The 24,166-nt window shown below is 36.1% G+C and overlaps 1 protein-coding gene across 2 annotated transcripts in view; it reads right to left on the reverse strand.

The window, feature by feature from the left end:
- LOC131067507 (uncharacterized) overlaps nt 1-24,067 on the reverse strand; it is a 44,208-nt gene extending 20,141 nt beyond the window's left edge. Inside the window, exons 1-2 of one of the 2 annotated variants that reach the window (XM_059211210.1) lie at nt 23,768-24,067; nt 22,097-23,315 (exon numbers count right to left, since the gene is read on the reverse strand). In XM_059211210.1, coding sequence (XP_059067193.1) covers nt 22,097-23,143 — 1,047 coding nt within the window. In that variant the 5' untranslated portion in view covers nt 23,144-23,315; nt 23,768-24,067. Of the gene's footprint in view, nt 1-22,096 lie in introns of both variants that reach the window. The other variant, XM_059211209.1, reaches the window with a different exon arrangement.
- Nucleotides 24,068-24,166: the final 99 nt, after the last annotated feature.

Consider the following 24,166-nt stretch of genomic DNA (forward strand, 5'->3'; position numbering starts at 1 on the left):
AATTTGAAATGCAAGAGGGAACAATTACTGAAATAGGAAATAGAGATGACTGATTTATTGACAGAAATTTACCAAACATCCAAAATTCAGATTTAGAAACACTAAAAGCCAAAATTGGCCTACCCTTAGTCCAATGCTTGCACGGTTGAGTCTCTTTTATTGACTTGAATTGAAAGAATGCTGATGTAGAAGTCCCCTCAGAGCAATAATGGCCCCAATTGAATTTATTACACTAACAATGAATTATCTAAACAAATCTGAAACTCAGATGCAATTCTACGTACTTCTGGAATTTTGCCTATAGGATCCCTCTTCTAAATTGGTAGTTTTTTCCTAATAAATTGCTCATGTAGTCCACAATTGCTTCAATACTGCTGAAGAGATCATACATTCATTCAAACTAACACCCAACAATGATTTTAGAAGCAATTAGAAGGGGTAAAACCCTCTAAATTATTTTAATGGTCTCTAGGCAAGGTGGAGTGGTACGTCCCTGTCTAGGAGTGTACGGCTTGCTGATTGGATGGCTATACTTGCTGGTAACACCCTGTAAACTGCCCAGATCAGAGAATTCAACCTTGTAATTGCTGTTGCAGACTGTGAATGCTCAGAATTTTACCCAAAATGGCCTGATCTATGCTTCTTCCTTATCACCAGAGATCTATAAATGGCTGGGTTTGCATCCAACCAGTCCAAAATTGAGAGGGAATCGTTCTCAACCCTTGTACCCTTTCTGTAGCTGCCGATTGTAGGTTTGCAGAGCTGAAAGTTGTCAAAAAGTAATAATAGAATGAATACAATATGTCACGCCAAGGCTGCTATATGCTTCTCACACTCAACGCAAACCTAAATGGCATGAACTAAAGATTCCATTGGAATCTTCTTTTCCTCCAAGGAGCGCTCAGCTATGAGGGTTGGCTCATCACTAAAAATTGACCACCTTTTTATAAGTTATTACTTGCCTAGGAGTGGGGTCATGTAACTTTTTTAAATAAAGTTACTTATTAATCATCATTTAGGAAATTAACTTTTCTATTTTTAGAAAATGTTACCTTTGTAACTTTATATTATAAAGTTACCTTATTATCTTCACCAAAGACATAAATTATGTCTAAGTAAAAGTCCCCTTTAGCTAACCAATCATCCCCTTACACTATGAACTCACCTGTGGGAATGGAGGTCAGGGAAATTCATACATCTTGATAGCGCTAGAGAAATGGGGAAATTACAATAACTGAAAATCATCCAGTTATCAAAAGTATGATCACATCATTTCACATTGAGCAATTCCATCAAATCTTTCATTCAATCTATCAACTTGAAAATGAAATATATTCTAAGGAGAGTCGAGAAACCATGCTAACTTGCAAAAGTAGACAAGATTCACCAACAATTGAACAATGAATTATGTCTTAGCACTTAAGAAGTATTATTACAACAATTTCTCAGAAGTCTCTCCCCTTAAAAATGAGAGGAGGGCTTATATAGGCACCCCATTACAAAGCAAAGACCCAGATTGATCCAAGATCAATGGCGAAGATTAACAAATAAAACCCTAATTAGGATTAGTTGCAAAAGAACTCCTTTTGGCCAATCAAAAAATTACAATGTTTTGGATAACCAATGAGAATATAGGAGGCATTTCATGTCCTCCACATGTTGAGTCTGGTTCATTGCACCTGGACATGTCTGACCTGGAACCCTTGAATTGGTTGATTGATGACTGGGATGCCACCTCAACTTGCCTTGAAGATTTGATTCCTCGTCCTCAAGAAGTGTTGACACCTTACTCTTGGATTTCCGAAGGTAAATCAAGATGATTAGAACATTTTCTTCATTCTCATTGCATCTTGAACCTATCGCTCCTTGGTGTGGAATCTTTTGTGTTTTGGATTTTCAAAAAAAATCCAAGGTAGATGTAGAGTCTTTCATCCTTGCTTGACTTGATCTTCTTGAATGTCTCGATGAAGTGTAAGTCCTTCTTTGTTTCTTTCATCTTTGGATTCCAGCTTGAAGCGTGAATGTTGTCCTTCCATGTGTTGTGGAATAATCTTTCCAACTAGTTCCTTTGTTTCATCTTCACCTTTTTGGAAATTTCTTCCTTGAGCTGACATCTACTTCTTGAAAATATGAAAAAATTCCTAAGTTGGGGAAATAGGCATGATGCCTATTTGACAAATTTCGAAAGATAACTCTAATTTTCTGATTGAATTCTTCAAATCAGACTAAGTAAAGTCTGAAAAACGAAAATCAGAGCAATACAAATCAGACTTTAAGAAGATTCTGGAAATTTGAAATCAGACTTGTAACATTCTTGAAATCATTAAATTAAGTCTGGTCAGGCCTGGAAAAAGATTTTAGAAACATGACTCAAAAGACTTAAGAGTATACATGATCTAACATGATTTCTCAAACTGCGCAAGAGTAACAAGGCAAAGGTGATGGTTCAAAGTCGAGCAAACTCATCCTTGAACTCGGGGAAACAGGTTCTCACAACACATCTCTCAAACTCAATTAAGACCTCATGCAAAATTATCAATTGGGGCAATTCATCGGGACCGTGATCAGTCCAAATGCAAGTTGTTTTTCCTAAATCTCCATAATCAAATTCATAATAACTTTCAAAATTAGAATTAAGAGCAAGGAAAGAGAAAACCTGGTGTTTTTTGTGCTCAAATGGAAACTCTCACTCGTTCTCCACCATCGCATCATAAGAGAGAACATTAGTTACCTCAGGAGGTTGCCATTGGTGGTGTACAATTCCTCGAGCATTCATGACATGTTGATTATCACTCACTTGTTCTTCTTGAGAGAGACTCAGCACCCCTTCGAATAGCTCAACATCTTGCTCATCTTTTGCATAAACCATGCATTCTTATGAAACTCTGTACTCACGCTTATCTCTCTCTTTTGTAGAGAAATCTAGAGGCAAGGGGTCCTTGTCACAGAGACGGGGATGTGGTGCAATATGCACAACAAATGGCGACTCGACTGGGAAATGTTCCCGAACATTTCAAGGATGACTATCTGGATCAAACCCAAAATCTCTAGTTAACACTCCACAGACCAACCCAAATGACAAAAGACAAATTCAAAGTAAAAATGAAGTTACAAACTAAGTCAAGTCACCAATCTTGGGAATCAAGTGTGTGCAATGAATTTCATTCCAGTTTAAAGATAGTTGAGACATCATTGTTCAGTCATGGCAAGCTACGTAGGGCGACTCTACTCCAAAAGCAACTTGGATATTGCCCCTCTACCAGCGAGCGTCTATAGCCCCAGTGAGGTTATCACCTGTAAGCTCACAGAGATTGCTCTATTTCTAGTAAATTTTCTTTTTCAATACCGGTAGACGTGTCTGCACTCCCAAAGCCAAGCATTTTTTTATATTTCTTTGCTTTTTCAATTTCTTTTCTTTTGAATTTTCTCTTTTTCTTTTCATTTTCACTCTTTTGGCTTGTAAGCAACAAAGCCTACGTGGGATTGAGCGTTAAAATGGCCATTGAAGAAGAGCTTCAAATTTTTCACTTGCAATGACTTCTCTTTGACAAAACAACAAACCTAAGCAATTCGTTAAATGTAAGATGTGTGATGATCGCTACATTGGTGACAAGACACAGTAAGCAACTAAATTTTTAAAATGACTAAACTTTGGGCCAAATGAGCTGACTACAGGGGCAACCATCAATTAGGTGCTTTACCAAAGTCGGCATACAATAAACAGACTGGAAAACATCTTGACCTCATACACCAAAGCTGGGCAAAACATACATACCCCTACAAAAAACGACAGGGAGACAACCCCTTCGAAAGCAAACCTACACTAAAGCAAACGAAGCAAACTACTCTAAAACGGAAAACATGAAATCCAGGCTAAAAACAGAAAAGAAAACTACTTTAAAACATAAAAGAAAAAATCTAAACTAACTATGTACAAGGAGAGACCAACTGTACAAAATGTGGACTATTTGCATGAATCCCAGACCCAGAATGATTTCTTAGTGCGTGAAACAGCAACAAGGTAACGGGCGTAGTCCTAAGTCTGGCTGATTTGTCTTTGTATTCTAAAAGAAAAAATTTCAATGGGCCACTCTCGGGTTTAATTAGGAAATCGAGTAATATTAACAGTTGGGGCAATTCATTGGGTCCATGGTCAATCCATATACAGGGTGCTTTCCCAAGATATTCAAAATCAAATTGAAAATATTCAAAATTAACAGCAAAAAGGAAAGAAACAACCTCGTGTGTTTCTGAGTCATGCAGAGCGTCAGGTGGAGGGAGATCTTTAGCAGCTTTAAGAGGTTGCAACTGGTGGTGCAGCATCCCGCTTGTGTCAGTGTGTGCATATCTCCATCAAATTCTACAGCAAGTTGCACAGGCTGAAAATTAGTCCTAAAGTCGAACTGAGGGAAGTGGAGTGCATCATCTATTTGTGTCTGTTCGGGTTGCATAAACCATGCAGCCGTATGCATTTCTGTCAGCATATCCTCAAACAACAAGGATTCTTTGATAGTTTGGTCCTCAAAAACATCTCCAACTAGTCCTTGGAATGCATCTTCCACTTGTGGGGCTTCCACGGCATGATCTTCGACCTTAGGCTGCTCTACGGGGTGCACTTGATTATTTGCACCAGCACTTTCCTCCTCAAGAACAGGGCATACAAAATAATTCGCTGCCATAGGTCGATTGGTGGTTTCATCTAAACAAGCAACTGGTAACTCTTCCTGTTCATCTTCAGAAGGTAAGGTGCTGCAATGATTTTGCATTCTTTTGTATTCATCAGCAGCAAGGTACGCACTCCACACTTTATTTGTAATGCACTCCTCTGGTGATTCCGGCAGTCCATATTGAGATCTAACTTGATTGACCCCCTCCATACATAGCAAACAGGTAAACTGAGGAGCATGATGAGCTCTGCACCACCAAGGCAACATGCTTTCCAAGCAAATCTCCTCATTAAGACCAAATTGGTTCTCAATCAAACCCTTAAATCAGGTAAACTCATTAGTGCTTGACGGATGGTTGGAACTATCTTGCTGAATAAATACCTCTAGCTTAGGGATATCCCAGAAAAAGATCTTTCCCTGCGACGCTAGCTCGACCCTTGGCAGAAACGTCAAGCAGTTTAGCTCATCGTGCTCTGTTGTACCATGGATTCTGCAATGTCCTGCAGATGAAAATTCAGACAGCTGCCCGGGATACAATTGTGCACTCAATCTCTCATGAAACTAGAAAATATTAGCCTAAGGACAATCTTTACAAAGTGGCTGCTTCTACATTTTGACTCAAAAAAATTTTGCGTATTTTTCTGGTTTTCTAATTTTTTTGGTATTTTTTGGTTTAACAGGGATCTAGCATATCCCAAATATAGCATTTGAAAGAGTGTTCTAGACTCAGCTTGCTGCAAAATCCCAACAGGCCCTCCTTCAAGCGCCAATTTTGTTGATGCGGGAAATGTACTCACACTTATCTCTCTCTTTTGCGGAGCAATCTATAGGCGAGGGTCACAGAGACGGGGATGTGGTGCAATACGCATAACATTTCCTTTGTTTCATCTTCACCTTTCTGGAAATTTCTTCCTTGAGCTGACATCTACTTTTTGAAAATATGAGAAAATTCCTAAGTTAGGGAACTAGGCATGATTCTATTTGACAAATTTTGAAAGATAACTCTGATTTTCTGATTGAATTCTTGAAATCAGACTAAGTAAAGCCTGAAAAACGAAAATCAGAGCAATGTAAATCAGACTTTAAGAAGATTCTAGAAATTTGAAATGTAGACTTATAACATTCTTGAAATCATGAAATTAAGTTTGATCAAACCTAGAAAAAGATTTTAGGAACTAAAATCAGACCTGAGAAATCTTGAAAATTTGTGAAATGAAGTCTGATTTTAAGAATTTCTGCCTCTAAGATTACAAAAACATAAAAAAGCAACCCTTCTCTTTTGATGAAATTCGAAAATTTTGATGTAGAAAATCTAGGCATGGGTCTGATGATGAGAATTTAGGATAAAAGTAGGAATTTTGAAGTCCAAAATTTGTAAATTCTGTATTGAAAATGCTTCAGACCTGCAAGAATTGAAGAAAAACCTCAGAGAAAAGCTTCTGATTTGTATTTGAAAGCCTGAATTCTTCCTTAGAATTTGTTGTGAACCTGCAAGTACACTTCAAATTTGCCTAGAACTTTGGAAAAGATGCTTGAGAGAGTTCGAATTCCTTAAGCATGAAAAGAGAATTGTGAATAATGAATTGCCAAGGTTGATGTTTATAGACAACTCGAACTTTGCTCTGCCTTGTTTTTGTGTTTTAATGAGCTTTATTGGTGATTTATGTGGTCAAGTTTTTGTTTTAAATTGAATTCTCCTATTGTATTTTTGTTTTTGTGTTTTTAAAACTTAATGGCAATTCCCTTTTTTTTCTCTTAGAAGCTTCTCTTCTTCATGAGCAAACTTTGCTTTATTCACTTTATTTCCAAACTTGGCCTTGTTTTATTCCCTTTGCCAAGTTCAAAACTTTTCATTTGATCCAACACTTAGGTAAATCGTGCTTTCTTTCTTTAATTGTTTTTTTAATCTTTTACCCAATACTTGAACTTTTCCCTCTCATGAGCTAGGCAAATTTTTATGCCTAGCTTTTTGTGTTTTAATCAAATAAAATTCCAACTCTTTTTCAACTCCCTCTTCATGTTGGGCGAATTGTTTTAGTGTGCTTTATCTCTTTTTGCCTTGATTTTTTTTCAAAACTTTCCCTTTGCCCAACAAGGGGGGACTTTGCAAGTGTCTATGCAACTTTTCACATGGGGTAAGGCAGACTTTGATGCTAGCCAAGGAAGTTTTCCATGTACTTGGGCGGACTTGGGATGTAGTTGAGGAAGATTTTACCACCCTGAGGGCGGACTTTGCAAGCACTTAGGGAATTTTTCATGTTTGCCATACTTCACCAATATTTCTAATCTTTTCCTCAACACTTAATCACCTTCATACCCACCCCTAGGGCGGACTTTACACAAGCGCAAGGAAAAATTTGTCATGCCCACCAAGGTGCACTTCACATTTAGATTGAAAATTCTATCATGTCAAGGGCAGACTTCATGTGTTGATGAGGAAAACGCTATCATGCCAAAACACAACCAAAATTTTAAACTTTTCCCCTTCCAAGCACCAACATTAAACACTTTTTAACACCTTTCTAGGGTGGACTTTGCATGTCCTTGCATATAACTGCCAACCTAGAGAGGTTGGACTTTGCATGTGTTACACCCCATTGTGATGATACTATTTACTTTTACTTGTTTGAGTTAAAAAACTTTAAGCACATGAACATGCTTTGAATATATGTGCAATCATTCTTATATTTTGAATATTTAAAGATGAAATATATGATGTTTTAATAACAGCTGACTACCGTTGTAATGCGTTCAGTTGGATGCAAGAAATGAAAAATCCTCCAGAGCGGAGAAAGAGTATCACTCAGGAGAGGAATTTGGTTTGGTAATCTTTCATATATGCTTTATTGAATTATCACACACTCAAAACCTAGTTGGTCTAGTTGGGTTAGATTAGTTGGGTAGCGATAAGATGCTTTCTGTTGTTTGGGTGATGTTTTGGAGATATGTCCTAATGTCTTGGTTTGTGTATCCTTGTTTGAAATGTTGGATTGAATCTCTTCTTAGGATTAATTCTTGTGCTTTCATGTCGATGAATGTATATATATATATATATATATATATATCGGCTTGTCTTACATAAATCCGTGCAAATTAGTAAAAGGTGGTTGACAAGTATAAGGGGGGTGACCACCATAAAGGTGGTGCACCCCATAATTATGGAGACTATGTGTTTGATACAGCCGCCCCACCACGTGGAAAGTGGTATTAACTAGGTGCTGATCAAAATAAAAGGAGCACTTAATATATGGGAAGCACTTAGGTATTATTATGTTCCATGTGTAGGTTTCGACCCCATATTTTAAGGGAAGCATAGAATTAAGGGGAGATCACTAGACCCATTCAATGGGAAGCAAACTAAGTAATAATGATACCCTATATTAATTGAATAGGAATTGGAATAGGTCAACTAGGCATCGACCTAGTTAATAAGGGAAATAGTATTATTCATGGGAAGTTTGTAATAAGTTAATAGCATGCTAAATATAAGGAAGACTTAGTCGATTTGTGTAGGATTATTGGAGTTAGAAGCCTAATGATTTAGGTAAGTGATTAATGATAACTAATCATTTTGACTTAGTGAATGATGATTCAGAGTATTATTTTGGTGGACTATTATGTGTCGACCTTAGAGTTAGAGAGTAGCCACACAGTCTTAGTGGTGGCAATAAGTAAGAGAGATGTGGCAAATTAGAGAGCTTAATTGTAGCATTAAGTCTCTCGACTTTATGTATAAATAGAGGAGCATATCTCATCTTTTGGAGATCATAACATCGCATATCGCATCTCTCGCTTTTTTCTCTAATCCCATCTCAGTTATCCATCTCCATAATCTCTTTCCATTTGCTTATTGTTCTTTGTTCCAAAGTTATCCATTGAGAGAAAAGGATAGTTCAAGAGTTGTGAGGGAGTGGGCTAACTTTGCTATTGTTGAAGGCTTGGGTATTTATGTGTGAGTGGATATGTTGTTAAGCTAGTGTCATTGGAGGAAGTAATCGGTATTGCATGGTAGCTATAATCCAAGCATGAGGATTCTACCCTCTCTTTTATATTGATATGTTACATATAGATTATGATGTTGCATAGGCTCAGTTGAAGCTATGATAGGAATTGTGTTACTTGGAGTACATGTATTCTTGAGTGATGGAAACTTGAAATCTTATGAATAGATTCATGTATGTGATTGATAATCTAGAATTATGCTTTATTAAAGCAATGATTGGAATTGAGTTACTTATGGAATATGGATTCTTAAGTTGATAGAAACTTGATAATCCTTATGATTAGATTTACATATATGTATGTAATAGCTAAGATAGAGCTATATTGTGATATGTATCTATAGTATATAGGAATGATTGATTTGGTTAATCTTGGGGTTAGGATAATCCATGGATGGGAATAAACCTAGATAGTCATTCTATTATTTGACCTTATGAGAAAGGTGTGTATCTTTAGTATGTAGGAATGATTGATTTGGTTAATCCTGGGGTTAGGATAATCCGTGGATGGGAATAACCTAGATATCCATTCTACTATTTAACCTTATGGAAAAGGTATGGGAATAGATGGTCAGTTTAATACCAAATAGAGCAATGAAGTCGGTGGACATACGACTCTCACTCGAAGTACTTGGTGATGAATTCTTTGGCCAAAGTAGGGTCTACACTGTCGGTTCACTATGGTCCAAGTTTACATACTAGACAGGGAACATCATACATGTAGGTTGCAGCCTATGTATGGTAGCTCTAGTTATGTAGGACACAACACTGTTCTTAGAAGGTTATATTATATTGAGAGGTTACCAAACCAAACTCTTCATTGAAGGGTCGGGCTGCTTCAGATAGAAGAGGCACGAGGGACTGTTAAGTCTTTGGTTGGGAGGAAAAGTGCTTGAGTGATGCTCTTCCTCATGCACTTAGCGGCCGATATTTTAGGATGTATGCCGAGAAGGACATCTGGACCACTATGTTTTACTTATGTACTCTATAAGCTCAATAGAAGTTTTATTGTATTCAAATATTCCTAAAGCAAATGGAAGTTTGAAAAGGATAATGTAAATGCATTCATATGTTTATGAATATGATATTGTATATGTTTCATGATGAATGAAAATGAAAAGAAATTTATTTCAATAATGTATCTTGAATTGAAAAGGAAAAGAGAACTTCTATTACTTGTATATTGGCAATGTATTTCTTTCACTTGTGGGTTAAAACTTGGTAAAATGAAAGGGTAGGACAATCAGGATGTTACATGTGGTATCAGAGCTACCAGGTTCAGCTCTAGAACCTATGATTATGAATATGGAAGTTTGAAAAGGATAATGTAAATGCATTCATATGTTTATGAATATGATATTGTATATGTTTCATGATGAATGAAAATGAAAAGAAATTTATTTCAATAATGTATCTTGAATTGAAAAGGAAAAGAGAACTTCTATTACTTGTATCTTGGCAATGTATTTCTTTCACTTGTGGGTTAAAACTTGGTAAAATGAAAGGGTAGAACAATCAGGATGTTACATGTGGTATCAGAGCTACCAGGTTCAGCTCTAGAACCTATGAGCTTGATATACTTTCCCACCAACATTAAAAGAATCTAATGTTGGAAATTCTTGTGCCAGGATGGTGTGTCTCAAGATGACTGCAAGGAAGTCAAGAATCAAGAATGAGCGCTACCTTAAGGTCAAGAAGGAAAAGGAAGCCATTGTCAAAACCATAGAGAGAACCAATTGACAACACAAATTGGTTGAGTAACACTGAGACTTTTAGTCATGTCTTATCTCGTGTCCATTAAGAGAAAAAGAGAATACATGAGGCAGTTAGCTTCATACCTCCTATCTCTCTTGCCAAGTCAGACTCTTTATCACTTTCTAGGGATATGCCTATGGAATGGAGTATTGGTCATGACATAATTTTGTAGGGACCCTCGTTTACCCACATTGTTTGAATTGATTGAAACAGTCAAGTGATGAATCAGAGGAATATATATATTCCCCACGATTATGTATCTAAAGATGAGTCTATAGGTTATATACCTTCCAATCATGAGTGTGAACAAAAATCTGAGGGATATGTTTTACTAGATTATGTATCGGAGGGTGAATCCAAGGGATATTTTCCCCTTGACTATTTGAATAGTCATTCTATGAAAATACAAGGATATTAGAAATCCTCATGACATGGCAAAACTTGTGAAAAAGTTTCTTTAAAACTTTTATGATCAAATATTTGTACTTTTCGGAAGTTAGACAATACAAATGAAACCTCCAGATGAAACAAATTTGTGAAAATGGTTAAAACTAGAACCAACCAGGAGGGTAGCCGGAAGAAGGCCGAGGTGTGGAAAACAAAGAGGCAAAACTGGATCGTATTCTGGCTATAATGAATGAAAGCAAGGAGAGAATTGAGAAACTAGAGAAAAAGGTGAATGAAACAGAAAGGCAAGAGGAAGAAAATGCCGAAGAAGAGGAAGGAGAAAATAATCATGAACAATCACAAGCGAGTGATCACGATAATGATGAATCACAAACTAGGATGGAAATGAGTGCAAGAAAAAGACTTGCAAGTGAATTATTCCATGACATGAAGAAAATCAAACCTGTAAAGTTTGAAGCAACCACCAGTGGTGATGCAACTAAAGCATGGCTCACTGAGATGGAAAAATATTTTGGGATTGGGAATTACTTTGGGATTACTAAATCTGTTTGGGGAGCTTATCAATTGGCTAGAGAAGCATCCAATTGGCGAATGAACAAGAAAATGGAAATTAGGTTAAATCCTTACATAGGCTGAGTTTGTATTTCGTAATCAGTGGTTACCACAACTATTCTATGATCAAAAGTTGATTGAATTCCAAAACATGAGGCAAGGTGACACTCTGATGAATGAGTATTGGGAGAAATTCATTGTCTTCGGAAGTATGTACCCATGTGTCAAAAAGATGAGTGATTTTCGGATAAGGAAGTTTATGATAGGTCTTTAATGCTTAGATTGAAGGAAAAGTGGATGTATACTATCCTACAACCATGGGCTTAGTGAATGAGAAAACTATTAATTAAGAGCAAAGGCTTAGGTCTATCTCAACTATCAAGGAAGGAGTCGGAAAAGTTTAAGTGGTCACAAGATAATCAATTTTCCAAGAAGCTAAGTGGAGGTGAAGATTTTCCAAAAGAAAGGAAACAAAGGATACCACAACAATAAGAATGAAACAAGAAAGGAGATAAGGGATATCATTTCACCTAGAATAGCTAGTAAGATTTCTAGAAAAGTTGGTTTTATGGCAAAATCTTGGATTGTTGAATATGCAAATCAAACAAGAGCTAAGGTGGGACAATGTCTCTTGAAGCTAGGGTTGAACTTCCATGTTATCATACGGAAGTGAACTTGTATGTAATCCTAGGTTCTTATGATGTTATTTTAAGGATGAATTGGCCATGGAAACATAGAGCTAAAGTAGATTGTCATGCCAAATCTATAGAATGTCTAGATGATCAAGGGAATCGGGTATCTATTCAAGGAACTCCTAGAGGAGTTAAGTTGCGACAAATCTTTGTCATACAAATGCATAGGGCTAAGATGAGAGTTTGTCAACTTTTTGCTGTCAAGATGGAACAACTTGAGGGAAACAAAGAGTTCATAGCTCAAGATGATATGATATACTATGGACCTCAAGATTGTCAAGATGCTGAGGATGGTGAGATAAAGGAACTAGGAAACTCAGACATGGAAAAGTATCCTATACTTAAGGATTATGTGGATGTATTTCCAGATGAATTACCTGGATTGCCTCCCAAATGAGTGTTTGATTGACATCATTCCAAGGTCAAAACCAATATCAAAGATTCCTTATAGGATGACTACAATAGAACTAATGGAGTTAAAATCTCAATTGGAAGAACTATTGTCTAAAGGATTGATTAGACCCAGTGTTTCACCCTGGGGAGCGTCAGTGATCTTTGTGAAGAAGAAAGATGGTGCACTGCACTTGTGCATAGATTATCGATTGCTCAATAAAGCAACGATAAAGCACAAGTACCCATTACCATGTATTGATGATCTATTTGATCAAATGCGAGGAGTGGCAATGTTCTCAAAAATTGATCTATGATCAAGATATCATCAATTAAGATCAAGGATGAGGTCATTTTCAAAACAGATTTCAGAACTAGATATGGTCATTTGGACTAACAAATGCACCTGCAACATTCATGAACTTAATGAATATTGTATTCAAAGATTGCTTAGATAAATTTGTGTTGGTCTTCTTTAATGATATTCTTATATATTCCAAGAATAAGGAGGAACATCTCCAACATCTGGGAATTGTCCTACAAAGGTTAAGAGAACATAAGTTGTATGGGAAACTCTTTAAATATACATTCTTTCAGAAGAAAGTACAATATTTGGGACAAGTGATTTTAGCTAATGGGATTGCAGTTGATCCTACTAAGATTAAAGCAGTACTTGAAATGGCCGATACCAAAGAATGTAAAGAATGTACCAGAAGTGAGAAGTTTTATGGGTCTGGTTGGGTACTATCGTAAGTTTGTAACAAACTTTCCTAGGATAGTTTTTTCCCATTACTTCATTGCAAAGGAAAGGGAAGAAGTTTGAGCAGTCGAAAAAATGTCAGGTAGCATTTGACCAACTTAAAGGAGAAGTTGACTACAACTCTTGTATTAAAAGTACCTAATTCAGATGGTGATTTTATAGTCATCACAAATGCATCAAGAGAAGGATTAGATGGGGTGTTGATGCAAGAAGGGCAATTCATAGTCATAGAGTCAAGAAGTTAAAGCTATATGAGTAAAATTATGCTTCACATGATTCAGAATTAGCTGCAGGTTGTCCACGCATTACAAATACGGAGACACTATCTTTTGGGAAAACCCTTTGAATTGAAAACCGATCATCACGTTAGGAAGTATTTGTTCGCCAAATCAAATTTGAATGTTCGACAAAGAAGATGGTTGGAATTGATATTGGATTATGATTTCAACATCTATTACATTAAAGGAAAGGAAAATAGAGTTACATATGCTCTCAATAGAAGGAGGCATATCTCCTCAATGATATCTATCCAACTGATTTCAGGGGTCAAGTGTTGCAAAAATCCAAAGGTGATGAGTACTATGAGCAAGTAAGGAAATCACTCTCGGATAATCCACAAGACCCAAGGTATGAAGGATTTCTTTTTAACCCAATGGGTTATTGAGGTTTAAGGGAAGAATCGTACCTAACTTTGGAGAGTTAAGAGATTCGGTATGGAAAGGCGTTCATACAACACCATATTCTGACATTATGGAGTAACAAAGTTGTTGGCTGATGGTAAGCCATTGTATTTTTGGAAAAGTATGAAAAGGGATGCTACAAGATTTGTAGCAAGCTGCTTAGAGTGTCAGAGGGTAAAAGCAAAATATCATCATCCCGCAAGATTGTTGTATCCTCATGAAAATTCCAGAAGGGAAATGGTAAGACATTACATAGATTTTTCTAAAAGTCTACCTATGTGAAGGAATAAGCATAATTCCATTCTAGTAGTAGTGGATAAGCTTACCAAGGTAGCAAATATTATTCCAGGGAATTTAATTAATGGAGTTGTTGTTATAGCTCAGAAATTTATTCAAGAGATGTTTTAGATTACATGGAATCCTTAAAAGGATTAATTTTGATAGGGATGCTTGTGTGACATCTAGGTTTTGGTAAACCTTATTTTCTTCGCTTAGGACTCAGTTGAATATAAGTTCAACATACCATCTAGAAACTGATGGTCAAACTGAGAGGGTAAACCAAGTACTGGAAGATTTACTAAGAATGTATTGCATGTATCAGCAGTAGAAGTGGGAAGATTACTTACTTTGGTAGAATTTGTATATAACAATTCTTATCATTTTGCTCCATTTGTAGCATTGCATGGAAGGAAGTGTCAAACTCCTATAAGCTGGGATAAGCTTGAGGATAGGGTAAATCTTAGACCTGACATGCTAGTGGAAATGGAGGAGCAAGTTGGTATAATTAAGCAGAGAGGTTCTACAATGCAAGGTCCAGTAGAGATCAGTATGCAATAAATTTAGCTACTTGGGAGGATTATGCTGAGATGAAGCCAAATTTCCTCATGTTTTGCTTGAATATGAAAATTCATGAAAACAATGCTACTATGAATATAGTTTACGCTTTATGACATTGTTGATACTTAAAATCATCGGGGATGATGATTCACAAGGGGGGCAATATGTTACACCCCATTGTGATGATTATATTTACTTTTACTTGTTTTAGTTAAAATACTTTAAGCATATGAATATGCTTTGAATATATATACAATCATTCTTATATTTTGAATATTTAAAGATGAAATATATGATGTTTTAATAACAACTGACTACTGTTGTAATGTGTTGAGTTGGATGCAGGAAATGAATGGTCCTCCAAAGGGGAGGAAGAGTATCACTTAGGAGAGAAATTTGGTTCGGTAATCTTACATATGTGCCTTATTGAGATATCACACACTCACACCCTAGTTGGTCTAGTTGGGTTAGATTAGTTGGGTAGCGATAAGATGCTTTCAGTTGTTTAGGTGATGTTTTGGAGATACTTCCTAATGTCTCAGTTTGTGTATCCTTGTTTGAAATGGTGGATTGAATCTCTTCATAGGATTAATCCTTGTGCTTTCCTATCGATGAATGTATTTTTATATGTATGTATTTGTATCGACCGAATAATATTGATATTATCAAATTATAGTTTATATGTTTTCATTATATATATACATACATACATACATACATACATATATATATATATGTATGTATATTCTTATCGGCCTGTTTTTCATCAACCCGTGCGAATTAGACAAAGGTGGTCGACAAGTATAAGGGGGGCGACCAGGCACACCCCATTATTATGGAGAATATGTGTTTGATACCGCCACCCCACCACGTGGAGAGTGGTATTAACTAGGCGCTGATCAAAATAAAAGGAGCGCTTAATAAATGGGAAGCGCTTAGGTATTATTATGTTCCATGTGTAGGTTTCGACCCCATATTTTAAGGGAAGCACAAAATTAAGGGGAGATCACTAGACCCATTCAAATGGGAAGCGAACCAAGTAATAATGATACCCTATATTAAGGGAATAGGAATGGGAATAGGTCAACTAGGCATTGACCTAGTTAATAAGGGAAACAATATTATTCATGGGAAGTTTGTAATAAGTTAATAGCATGCTAAATATAAGGAAGACTTAGTCAATTTGTGTAGGATTATTGGAGTTAGAAGCCTAATGGTTTAGGTAAGTGATTAATGATAACTAATCATTTTGACTTAGTGAATGATGATTCATAGTATTATTTTGGTGGACTATTATGTGTCGACCTTAGAGTTAGAGAGTAGCCACAAAGTCTTAGTGGTGGCGATAAGTAAGAGAGATGTGGCAAATTAGAGAGCTTAATTGTAGCATTAAGTTTCTCGACTTTATGTATAAATAGAGGAGCATATCTCATCTTTTGGAGATCATAACATCTCACCTCGCATCTCTTGCTTTTTGCTCTCATCCCATCTCAGTTATCCATCTCCATAATCTCTTTCCATTTGCTTATTGTTCTTTGTTCTAAAGTTCTTCATTGAGAGAAGAGGATAGTTCAAGAGTTGTGAGGGAGTGGGCTAAATTTGCTATTGTTGAAGGCTTGGGAATTTATGTGTGAGTGGATATGTTGAGAAGCTAACCTAATTGGAGGAAGGAATCGGTATTGTATGGTAGCTATAATCCAGGCATGAGGATTCTACCCTCTCTTTTATATTAATATGTTATATATAGATTATGATGTTGCATAGGCTCGGTTGAAGCTATGATAGGAATTGTGTTGCTTGGAGTACATGTATTCTTGAGTGATGGAAACTTGAAATCTTATGAATAGATTCATGTATGTGATTGATAAGCTAGAATTATGCTTTATTAAAGCAATGATTGGAATTGAGTTACTTATGGAATATGCATTCTTAAGTTGATAGAAACTCGACAATCCTTATGATTAGATTTACATATATGTATGTAATAGCTAAGATAAAGCTATGTTGTGATATGTATCTATAGTATATAGGAATTATTGATTTGGTTAATCCTGGGGTTAGGATAATCCGTGGATGGGAATAAACCTAGATAGTCATTCTATTATTTGACCTTATGAGAAACGTGTGTATCTTTAGTATGTAGGAATGATTGATTTGGTTAATCCTGGGGTTAGGATAATCCGTGGATGGGAATAACCTAGATATTCATTCTACTATTTAACCTTATGGAAAAGGTATGGGAATAGATGGTCGGTTTAATACCAAATAAAGCAATGAAGTGGGTGGACATACTGCTCTCACTCGAAGTACGGGTCGATGAATTCTTTGGCCAAGTAGTGTAGGTTGCCATTGTCTACACTATTGGTTCATTGTGGTCCAGGTTTACATACTAGACAGGGAACGTCATACATGTAGGTTGTAGCCTATATATGGTAGCTCTATTTATGTAGGACACAACACTATGCTCAAAAGGCTATATTATATTGAGAGGTTACCAAACTAAACTCTTCATTGAAGGGTCGGGCCGCTTCAGATAGAAGAGGGAAGGGGGACTGTTAAGTCTTGGCTGGGAGGGAAAGCACTTGAGTGATGCTCTTCCTCATGCAGTTGGCGGACGATATTTGAGGATGTATGCCAGGAAGGACATCTGGACCACTATGTTTTACTTATGTACTCTATAAGCTCAGAAGAAGCTTTATTTGTATTCAAATATTCCTAAAGCAAATAGAAGTTTGAAAAGGATAATGTAAATGCATTCATATGTTTATGAATATGATATTGTATATATTTCATGATAAATGAAAATGAAAAGAGATTTATTTCAATTATGTATCTTGAATTGGAAAGGAAAAGAGAATTTTTATTACTTGTATCTTGGCATTGTATTTCTTTCACTTGTGGGTTAAAACTTGGTAAAATGAAAGGGTAGAACAATCGAGATATTATAGCATGAGGCCATGTAAGATTCCACTATGCTAAGGCGGAGTTTGCATGAGGTTAGGGAAGTTTTGTACAAGGCATAAGCAAACTTTGCACGAGAACAAGTATAATTCACCATAGAGAGGGCGGACTTTGCACAAGGTCACATAAGATTTCACTCCCCATGGGTGGACTTTGCACAGTGCCATGCAATGTTTCACATGCCATGTCTTCAATTGAAATTCCAAACAACTTCCATGATTAGAACAAGGAATTTCTTGATTTTGATTTCAAACTTAGCCATTTCTTCCAGATCTTCAACTTAGCTTTTTAGGAATGCATCTTCTATATTCGAAAACTATTTCACAATTGTTGCATTCTGGATGAATTTTTCCAACCTGACACTTTTCCTAACCTAATGACCACCTGTGATCCCACAAAAAGAAAAAAGCAAATTTCTATTTTTTTTAAAAAGCAAAAAAACAAACCAAAAAAGCAGGTTTCTAGATTGGCCCCGAAATGCTGAAAACAAAACTTTCTAAATTTATAAAAAAGCAAAAAAGCAAAATTTCCTAAAAATAGGAAGTTGTCATAATTGACCCCGAGAAATTGCGATTCTATTCCTTCGACCTATTCGGGCACATTTGTAGCATCAAAACATTCTTCTCCATTACTCGGAGCCAGCAAGCACCCAAAAAAGAAAGGCAAGAGATTGAAGCAATCATTAACTTCAAAATCATCAAGTGAACAGGAACCAAAGAGTACAAAGAATATTTGGTGAAATAGAGGGATGAAGCCGCTAAAGATGTTATTTCAATGAGTCCATCCAAGATTAATCATTGTCACCAACCATTGGAAGAACTCACTCAATTTTCATGAGCAAGAGCTTGAGTTTTTTTAATCTACCCAAGGTGTCTAATGTAGCAGGATCCAAGTAAACTAGCAATTCACATTAACAGAAAAAGAATCTTGTAAATTTTAAACTTTTAACAATTTAGCATGTTGTCAATTGTTCCTGAATTCACCTGTCTACATTCCCTTAATTTGTGCCATGAGTTCACCCATCTGCAGTCCATTAATTTATGCCCGAATCATTCCAAGAATAAGAGTAACACTAAGCATGAAATCTATGTATTTGGGCAAAGGTTCTAAGCAGTCTTTTTGCAGCAAGAAAAGCCATATGCCCGCAAAATGAAAGATTCAGTGTTTGGGAAGGTTCTAAGGGAAACTAAGGATAAATTTGATCTAGTTTCATTTTATTTGAGGCTCCATCTTGAATTTAGAATTGCATTGTATTTGTGAAAAAATTGTCATTAGCTTGACACCAATCCTTGACTACGTCACATGCTAAGCTTCATCCCACCATGCTTGACAATTACATATTTGAGATAACAGACTTACAAGCACTCAAGCAATATTCATACAACTAAAGTTTTAATGATATAACGTTGAGTTTCAAAAATAGTTATCATATGGAGTTGGAAATGCAAATGCAATTTCACCCCAAAATCTCAATCGTTTCAACTGAAAAAAAATTAAAAAATTCAGAAAACTACACATCTCCTTAGAAGTCTAATTCTTTGAAATGAACCCTGAATTTCCCTAATTTCATTTTCTGCCTATTTTAAAACCTTCAAATGCCTCACTCATCAATCCGCTAACTACAATGTTGGTACTGTGATTTTGGTTGTTATTATTCGTGATGGTGTTAAATTGTCTACTTTTGCATATCTTATACACATAGTTCTAGGAGTCGTCGGGAACTCGGCAGACTCACTGAGTACTTGACAACCTCACCAAGGCCCAAGGAAGGCAACTCAAACAAGGCCAAGGGAGTCGAATCCAAATCCTAACAAGTCTGGTCAAACTCACCAAGTCTAACAAACTCATAGGACACACCAACTCTCAACTACTAGACTCAATTGTGCAACAACAATTTTTAAAAAGAAATCTAAAACATAAAACACTAAAAAGCATATACAACACTTCAAAATGCCATTAATTTCATCTACAAGCATAAACAAGAAGAAAAAAAGGTGCATTGAAGATAAAATACAATCTACTGAAGCAAAAAATATATTGGCACCAAACGTTGACTGAATTGAACTTGAACAGATTACTAGTAGCTCTTAGTGCATCTAAAGGAGCCTACAGTGCACCTGGAACAGCTCATTGTTAGTTTGGAGCAACCCACCATAATTTTGGAGCTAATTTGAGGAGGTATTTTGAATCTTTTTTTTTATTTCTTTTTTTTTTTTCATTTGGTGCATCTTTCTACATTATTTTTTTTCCATTTAGATTCATGGAATGAGAAACAAAAGAGAGAAAAATAAAGAGAATAAGTTCTCTTTATTTGATCTACTTTTTTCTTGTTCCACAATGGATCTTTTCTATTTTTTATCTACAAACCCTTTTTTAAATTCTATTCCTTTTTTAATCTATAAATCCTAAATGTTAACTAGTTTTTCATTTATTTGTTATTGCAGCATACTTAAAATTTATAAATTGTTATAATGTTTGCCCCAATTAGAAAGGACTCAAGTTGAAAACATGCCACACCATACTTGAGTTCTCAACTTAATAAAGCAATACATAGGCAAGGATTTGATTCATCTTAGAATAACCTGCTTCGCTACGAACTTTAACATGTTACAATCTTTGTTTCATTCAAAGGCTTCCTTGAGGTGCATGTTTGTTAGTGAGGAGTGGTTTCAATCTTGATATACGAAGACCACTATAGGAGTTGATACAGTTAAGCAGATTTTCAATGAGCACAACTTCTAGCTTTTGGCAAAGGAGATCATAGATGTAATTTTAAATTTCATCTCTATTTTTGTTCATTTTACTAGTTTATCAATATAATATTTTTGTGTTGCCTTCTTTAATCCATTATCCAACTACTTATTTATGTTATTGATTAAGTGCAATTCATGGAGTCTTTAGTTGTCCTCCTTTGTGTTGCTATGGAGAGAAGCCCACAATGGGCTGTGTGTATAATGGCATGGACATAGTCAAGAAAGCCATAAGATCCATCGGGTGGGCTTGAGGCAAAATGTAATCCCATATAAAATAACATTGACCAATAATGGCACCATCAACTTCACAAGTTGTTACAGGCAATTGATTATTTTTTGAATCTAGCATTCTAATTTCTCTCAGATTTCATGGCCAATGAGGAGGTTTTGAGTGGGCTTTACATGGTCATGAAGCAAATGGAACCTAATCCTTAATTTTTGAGTGAGGATAGCACATGTTACTTCATTCTCATCTTGGAGCAAGAATCATCTTTAAGATTGGGATCTATTAATTTGTGCAAGCGGATTTCTTTGTGTGAGGCATAGATCAGGAAACTAAGATGACATTGCAACCAAGTACAGGTTTATTAAAGGCATACTTTAAAAAATTTGAATTTTTTTCTGTTGATGTTGAAGTTGAACAATGAGATTTTTTTTCTCATTTCAAATGCATGGTGTGAGAGGTGTGGTGCTAAGATGTCAAATCTTTAGACAATTATCATATGTGTCTTAAGCTAACCACGTAGTGCTTCAAAACATAAGTGTAATTAGAGTATGTTTGAGAACATGCACTTCAAGAGCTGTAACAAAATATCAATGCAAAGGTTGAATAATCTTGTCTATGATCATTACAACCTTCACCTTCAGCACAAGTGAATCCGAGGCTCTAACTTATCCCCCACCACATAAGAGGAGATTGATCTACAATCAATGTGAATCCTCAACATTGAGGATCCTATTTTGACAAAGGATGACCTTGCAAGAGTTGATCAAGTTAATCTTGAAGAAAAGGCAATAGTTGTGACAGAGGAAAGAACATGAACAAATCCCTTGGATGTCAATGTCACTGATAGATAGGCAGATATCATGGATGAATCAGCATCAAGAACCTATCTCAAATGTGAGCATAGGATCCACCATTGAGCTATACATGTTGGGTCAAGTGATGTAGGCTCCTCTCAGCCATAGTCATACTTTTGATTTTTGTTTTTGATACCAAAGGTTTCATAATCCATGGGTTTTGTATACCTAAAACACTTGAAAATATTTATATATTTAAAAATGTTATTTCTTTCAACTCAAATCTACTGTTGTACTTATTGATCAATGCATACTTGTGTATGTGATCAGTGTAGCTTCTATTTAATTAGTTTATTATCTCTTTAAAGTTGATGCAGTGATGGGTGCACAGTAAAAGCTTTAAATCCTTCAAATATCTATTTGCCATAATTTCTTCAGTTTACCAAGTCTAAGTACTAGTCAAAAATTGCCATACCGAGTTCAAGTCTTGTAACTATGGTTACACATATTTAGCAGCTAAAAGTCTGTGTACTGTGTTCTATGTGGAATTAGTTTGGCTTATTAGTATGTGTATTTTGCACTTTACAGAAAAAGAAAAATACAATTGAATGTGTGCATACCGGAAGCTCTGTATCTGACATCTGACTGTGATAGAGAAGAATTGCCTTGCTCACTTCAACAGTATCATCTTTACATATTTCTACTTTCAAAGCTTCTGTTATTTCATGGACAGCTTCATTCCGTGTGGTTGCCAAATATTTGCAGTCATTGTCATACAACTTCGCAAAACGATCAATAATATCAGGCTCCCACACATCATCGAGCAATATCAAAATGCTCTTACCAATTAAGGCATCTTGTAGCTGATAGCAAATATCTTCCAGATCACCCTTTGTTTCATCCCATGTATTCCTACTGCAGCCAATCTGCACCAAAAATCTAAATATTTTCTTTGCCAAACGTTTGTGATATTCTACCTTGTTTCCACCGCATGCCAATCTGCTGCACCACTGTCCGAAAGTGAGCTCTACTGCACCATGAAGGAATCTCTCCGGTGGTTCGGAAGCTACTTGTCGAGCCAGACATGTTTTGCCTATTCCAGACAACCCTACAATCAGAACAACAGGCGGTGAATCATCTTTGTCTAACAGCGTTCTTACCAGCTCGCATTTCTTTGACACTGGATAACCTGATTCTGATCTGACTCTTAACATAGCAGGCAGACCACTTGCTGCTGAATCGATAACCTTTTGAACATGAATAGTCAATTCTTGAGACTCGAGCCACCAATTCAAGTCATCTCTGATGGAGCGTGCAACTTTTGCAAGAGAATCTCCTACCACAGAACTCAATACGATGTTAGCTAAATGCCTAATTCCTTTCCTGGAAGAAACTTTCTTTGCCAATTTTACTTTGGGCTGCACACGTTCAAGTAATGTACTGAAGCTCTGTATTTGGGACTCCAGTTGAGGATTATGAAGTTTATGATAATATTTTCTTTTTGCATCTCGGATCAAACCTTCTAGATTAGTTATAAGCTCTTCTAGAGCTTGCACTTTCTTGGGTGCATCTTCAAGGTCACGAGAAGCCTGCTCCAATGCTCTCACAGCTCCTATAATGTTTGACACTAATCCAGCAGCTGCAGCTACTAATTGGAAAGCATCCATCTTTTCACAAAATATGTTTGTTGCCACCAGAGTTTGATTACCAATAATTCAACAATTGAAGGTTCAAACTACACACTGTCAAACCCCATACATGTTAAGGACCAATATCTCAATGGTGGCGAACCCAGCTGTATTGATGGGAAGCCCTAGATTAGTCCTAGCAGGTCCATACCTGAAAAGAGCAACATACCTTAGCTAAATTTTAAAAGGAATGTGATCTCCCCAAAATAAAGCAACATGACAAAATTAATTGTCCATAGATATATGCTCATCCTTGTGTCCCCATGAGGCTAGAAATAGTTTCAAAATCAAATGAGGTACAACATCTCTTGATCAGGCATGGCATCATGGTTTCTTCCCTAGGGTCTACTTCTACTTAAGAAAGATGGCATTAACTATTGAATTCTCAGTAGCTAATTCCCATACCCACTTAGACCACACAATGGGTAGTTCTCATGACATAACAGCTTATTGCTGTACTGGAAAACAGAGTGGCCGATCAAGAAAATCCACATAATCTGAAGTCGAAATCATGTAATTCAATATTCTACTTTGAAATCAAAATCTAGTGCCCGAAAAATTACTATAATCATTATTTTCATCTGAGATGGGCTTTGATCAAACCTGGAACAGATTGATGGATAGCCGACAGCAGGAATATTTATTACTGAATCGAGGATGTCTGCTAAATCTCAATTTGACTTCCGCATCAAAATGTAATTTTTGCAGTTGACGTTATGGGTAATGATGGTATTTATATTTACAATGTAATTCCCATGTCAATTAATAATTGTTTTTTATTCTAGAATTTTATTCACACCAGTGCTTCTCTTTCCGTCTTTTCCCTCTGCGCGTGTTTTTAAATTCCCCTAATTCAGTTTCTTAAACAACTGAAGAAATTAACATTTGACTGTAAGCAGCAAGCTGAGCTAAAAGGAGAGTTTACGTGGGGCCGGCCGTCGAATTTGATATGTTTTTTTCCGTATTTTACAGTTTTAAAATATATTATTAGATGGTATAGTT

This window comes from Cryptomeria japonica, chromosome 9 (assembly GCF_030272615.1).
Source record: "Cryptomeria japonica chromosome 9, Sugi_1.0, whole genome shotgun sequence".
Classification (NCBI taxonomy): Eukaryota; Viridiplantae; Streptophyta; class Pinopsida; order Cupressales; family Cupressaceae; genus Cryptomeria; species Cryptomeria japonica.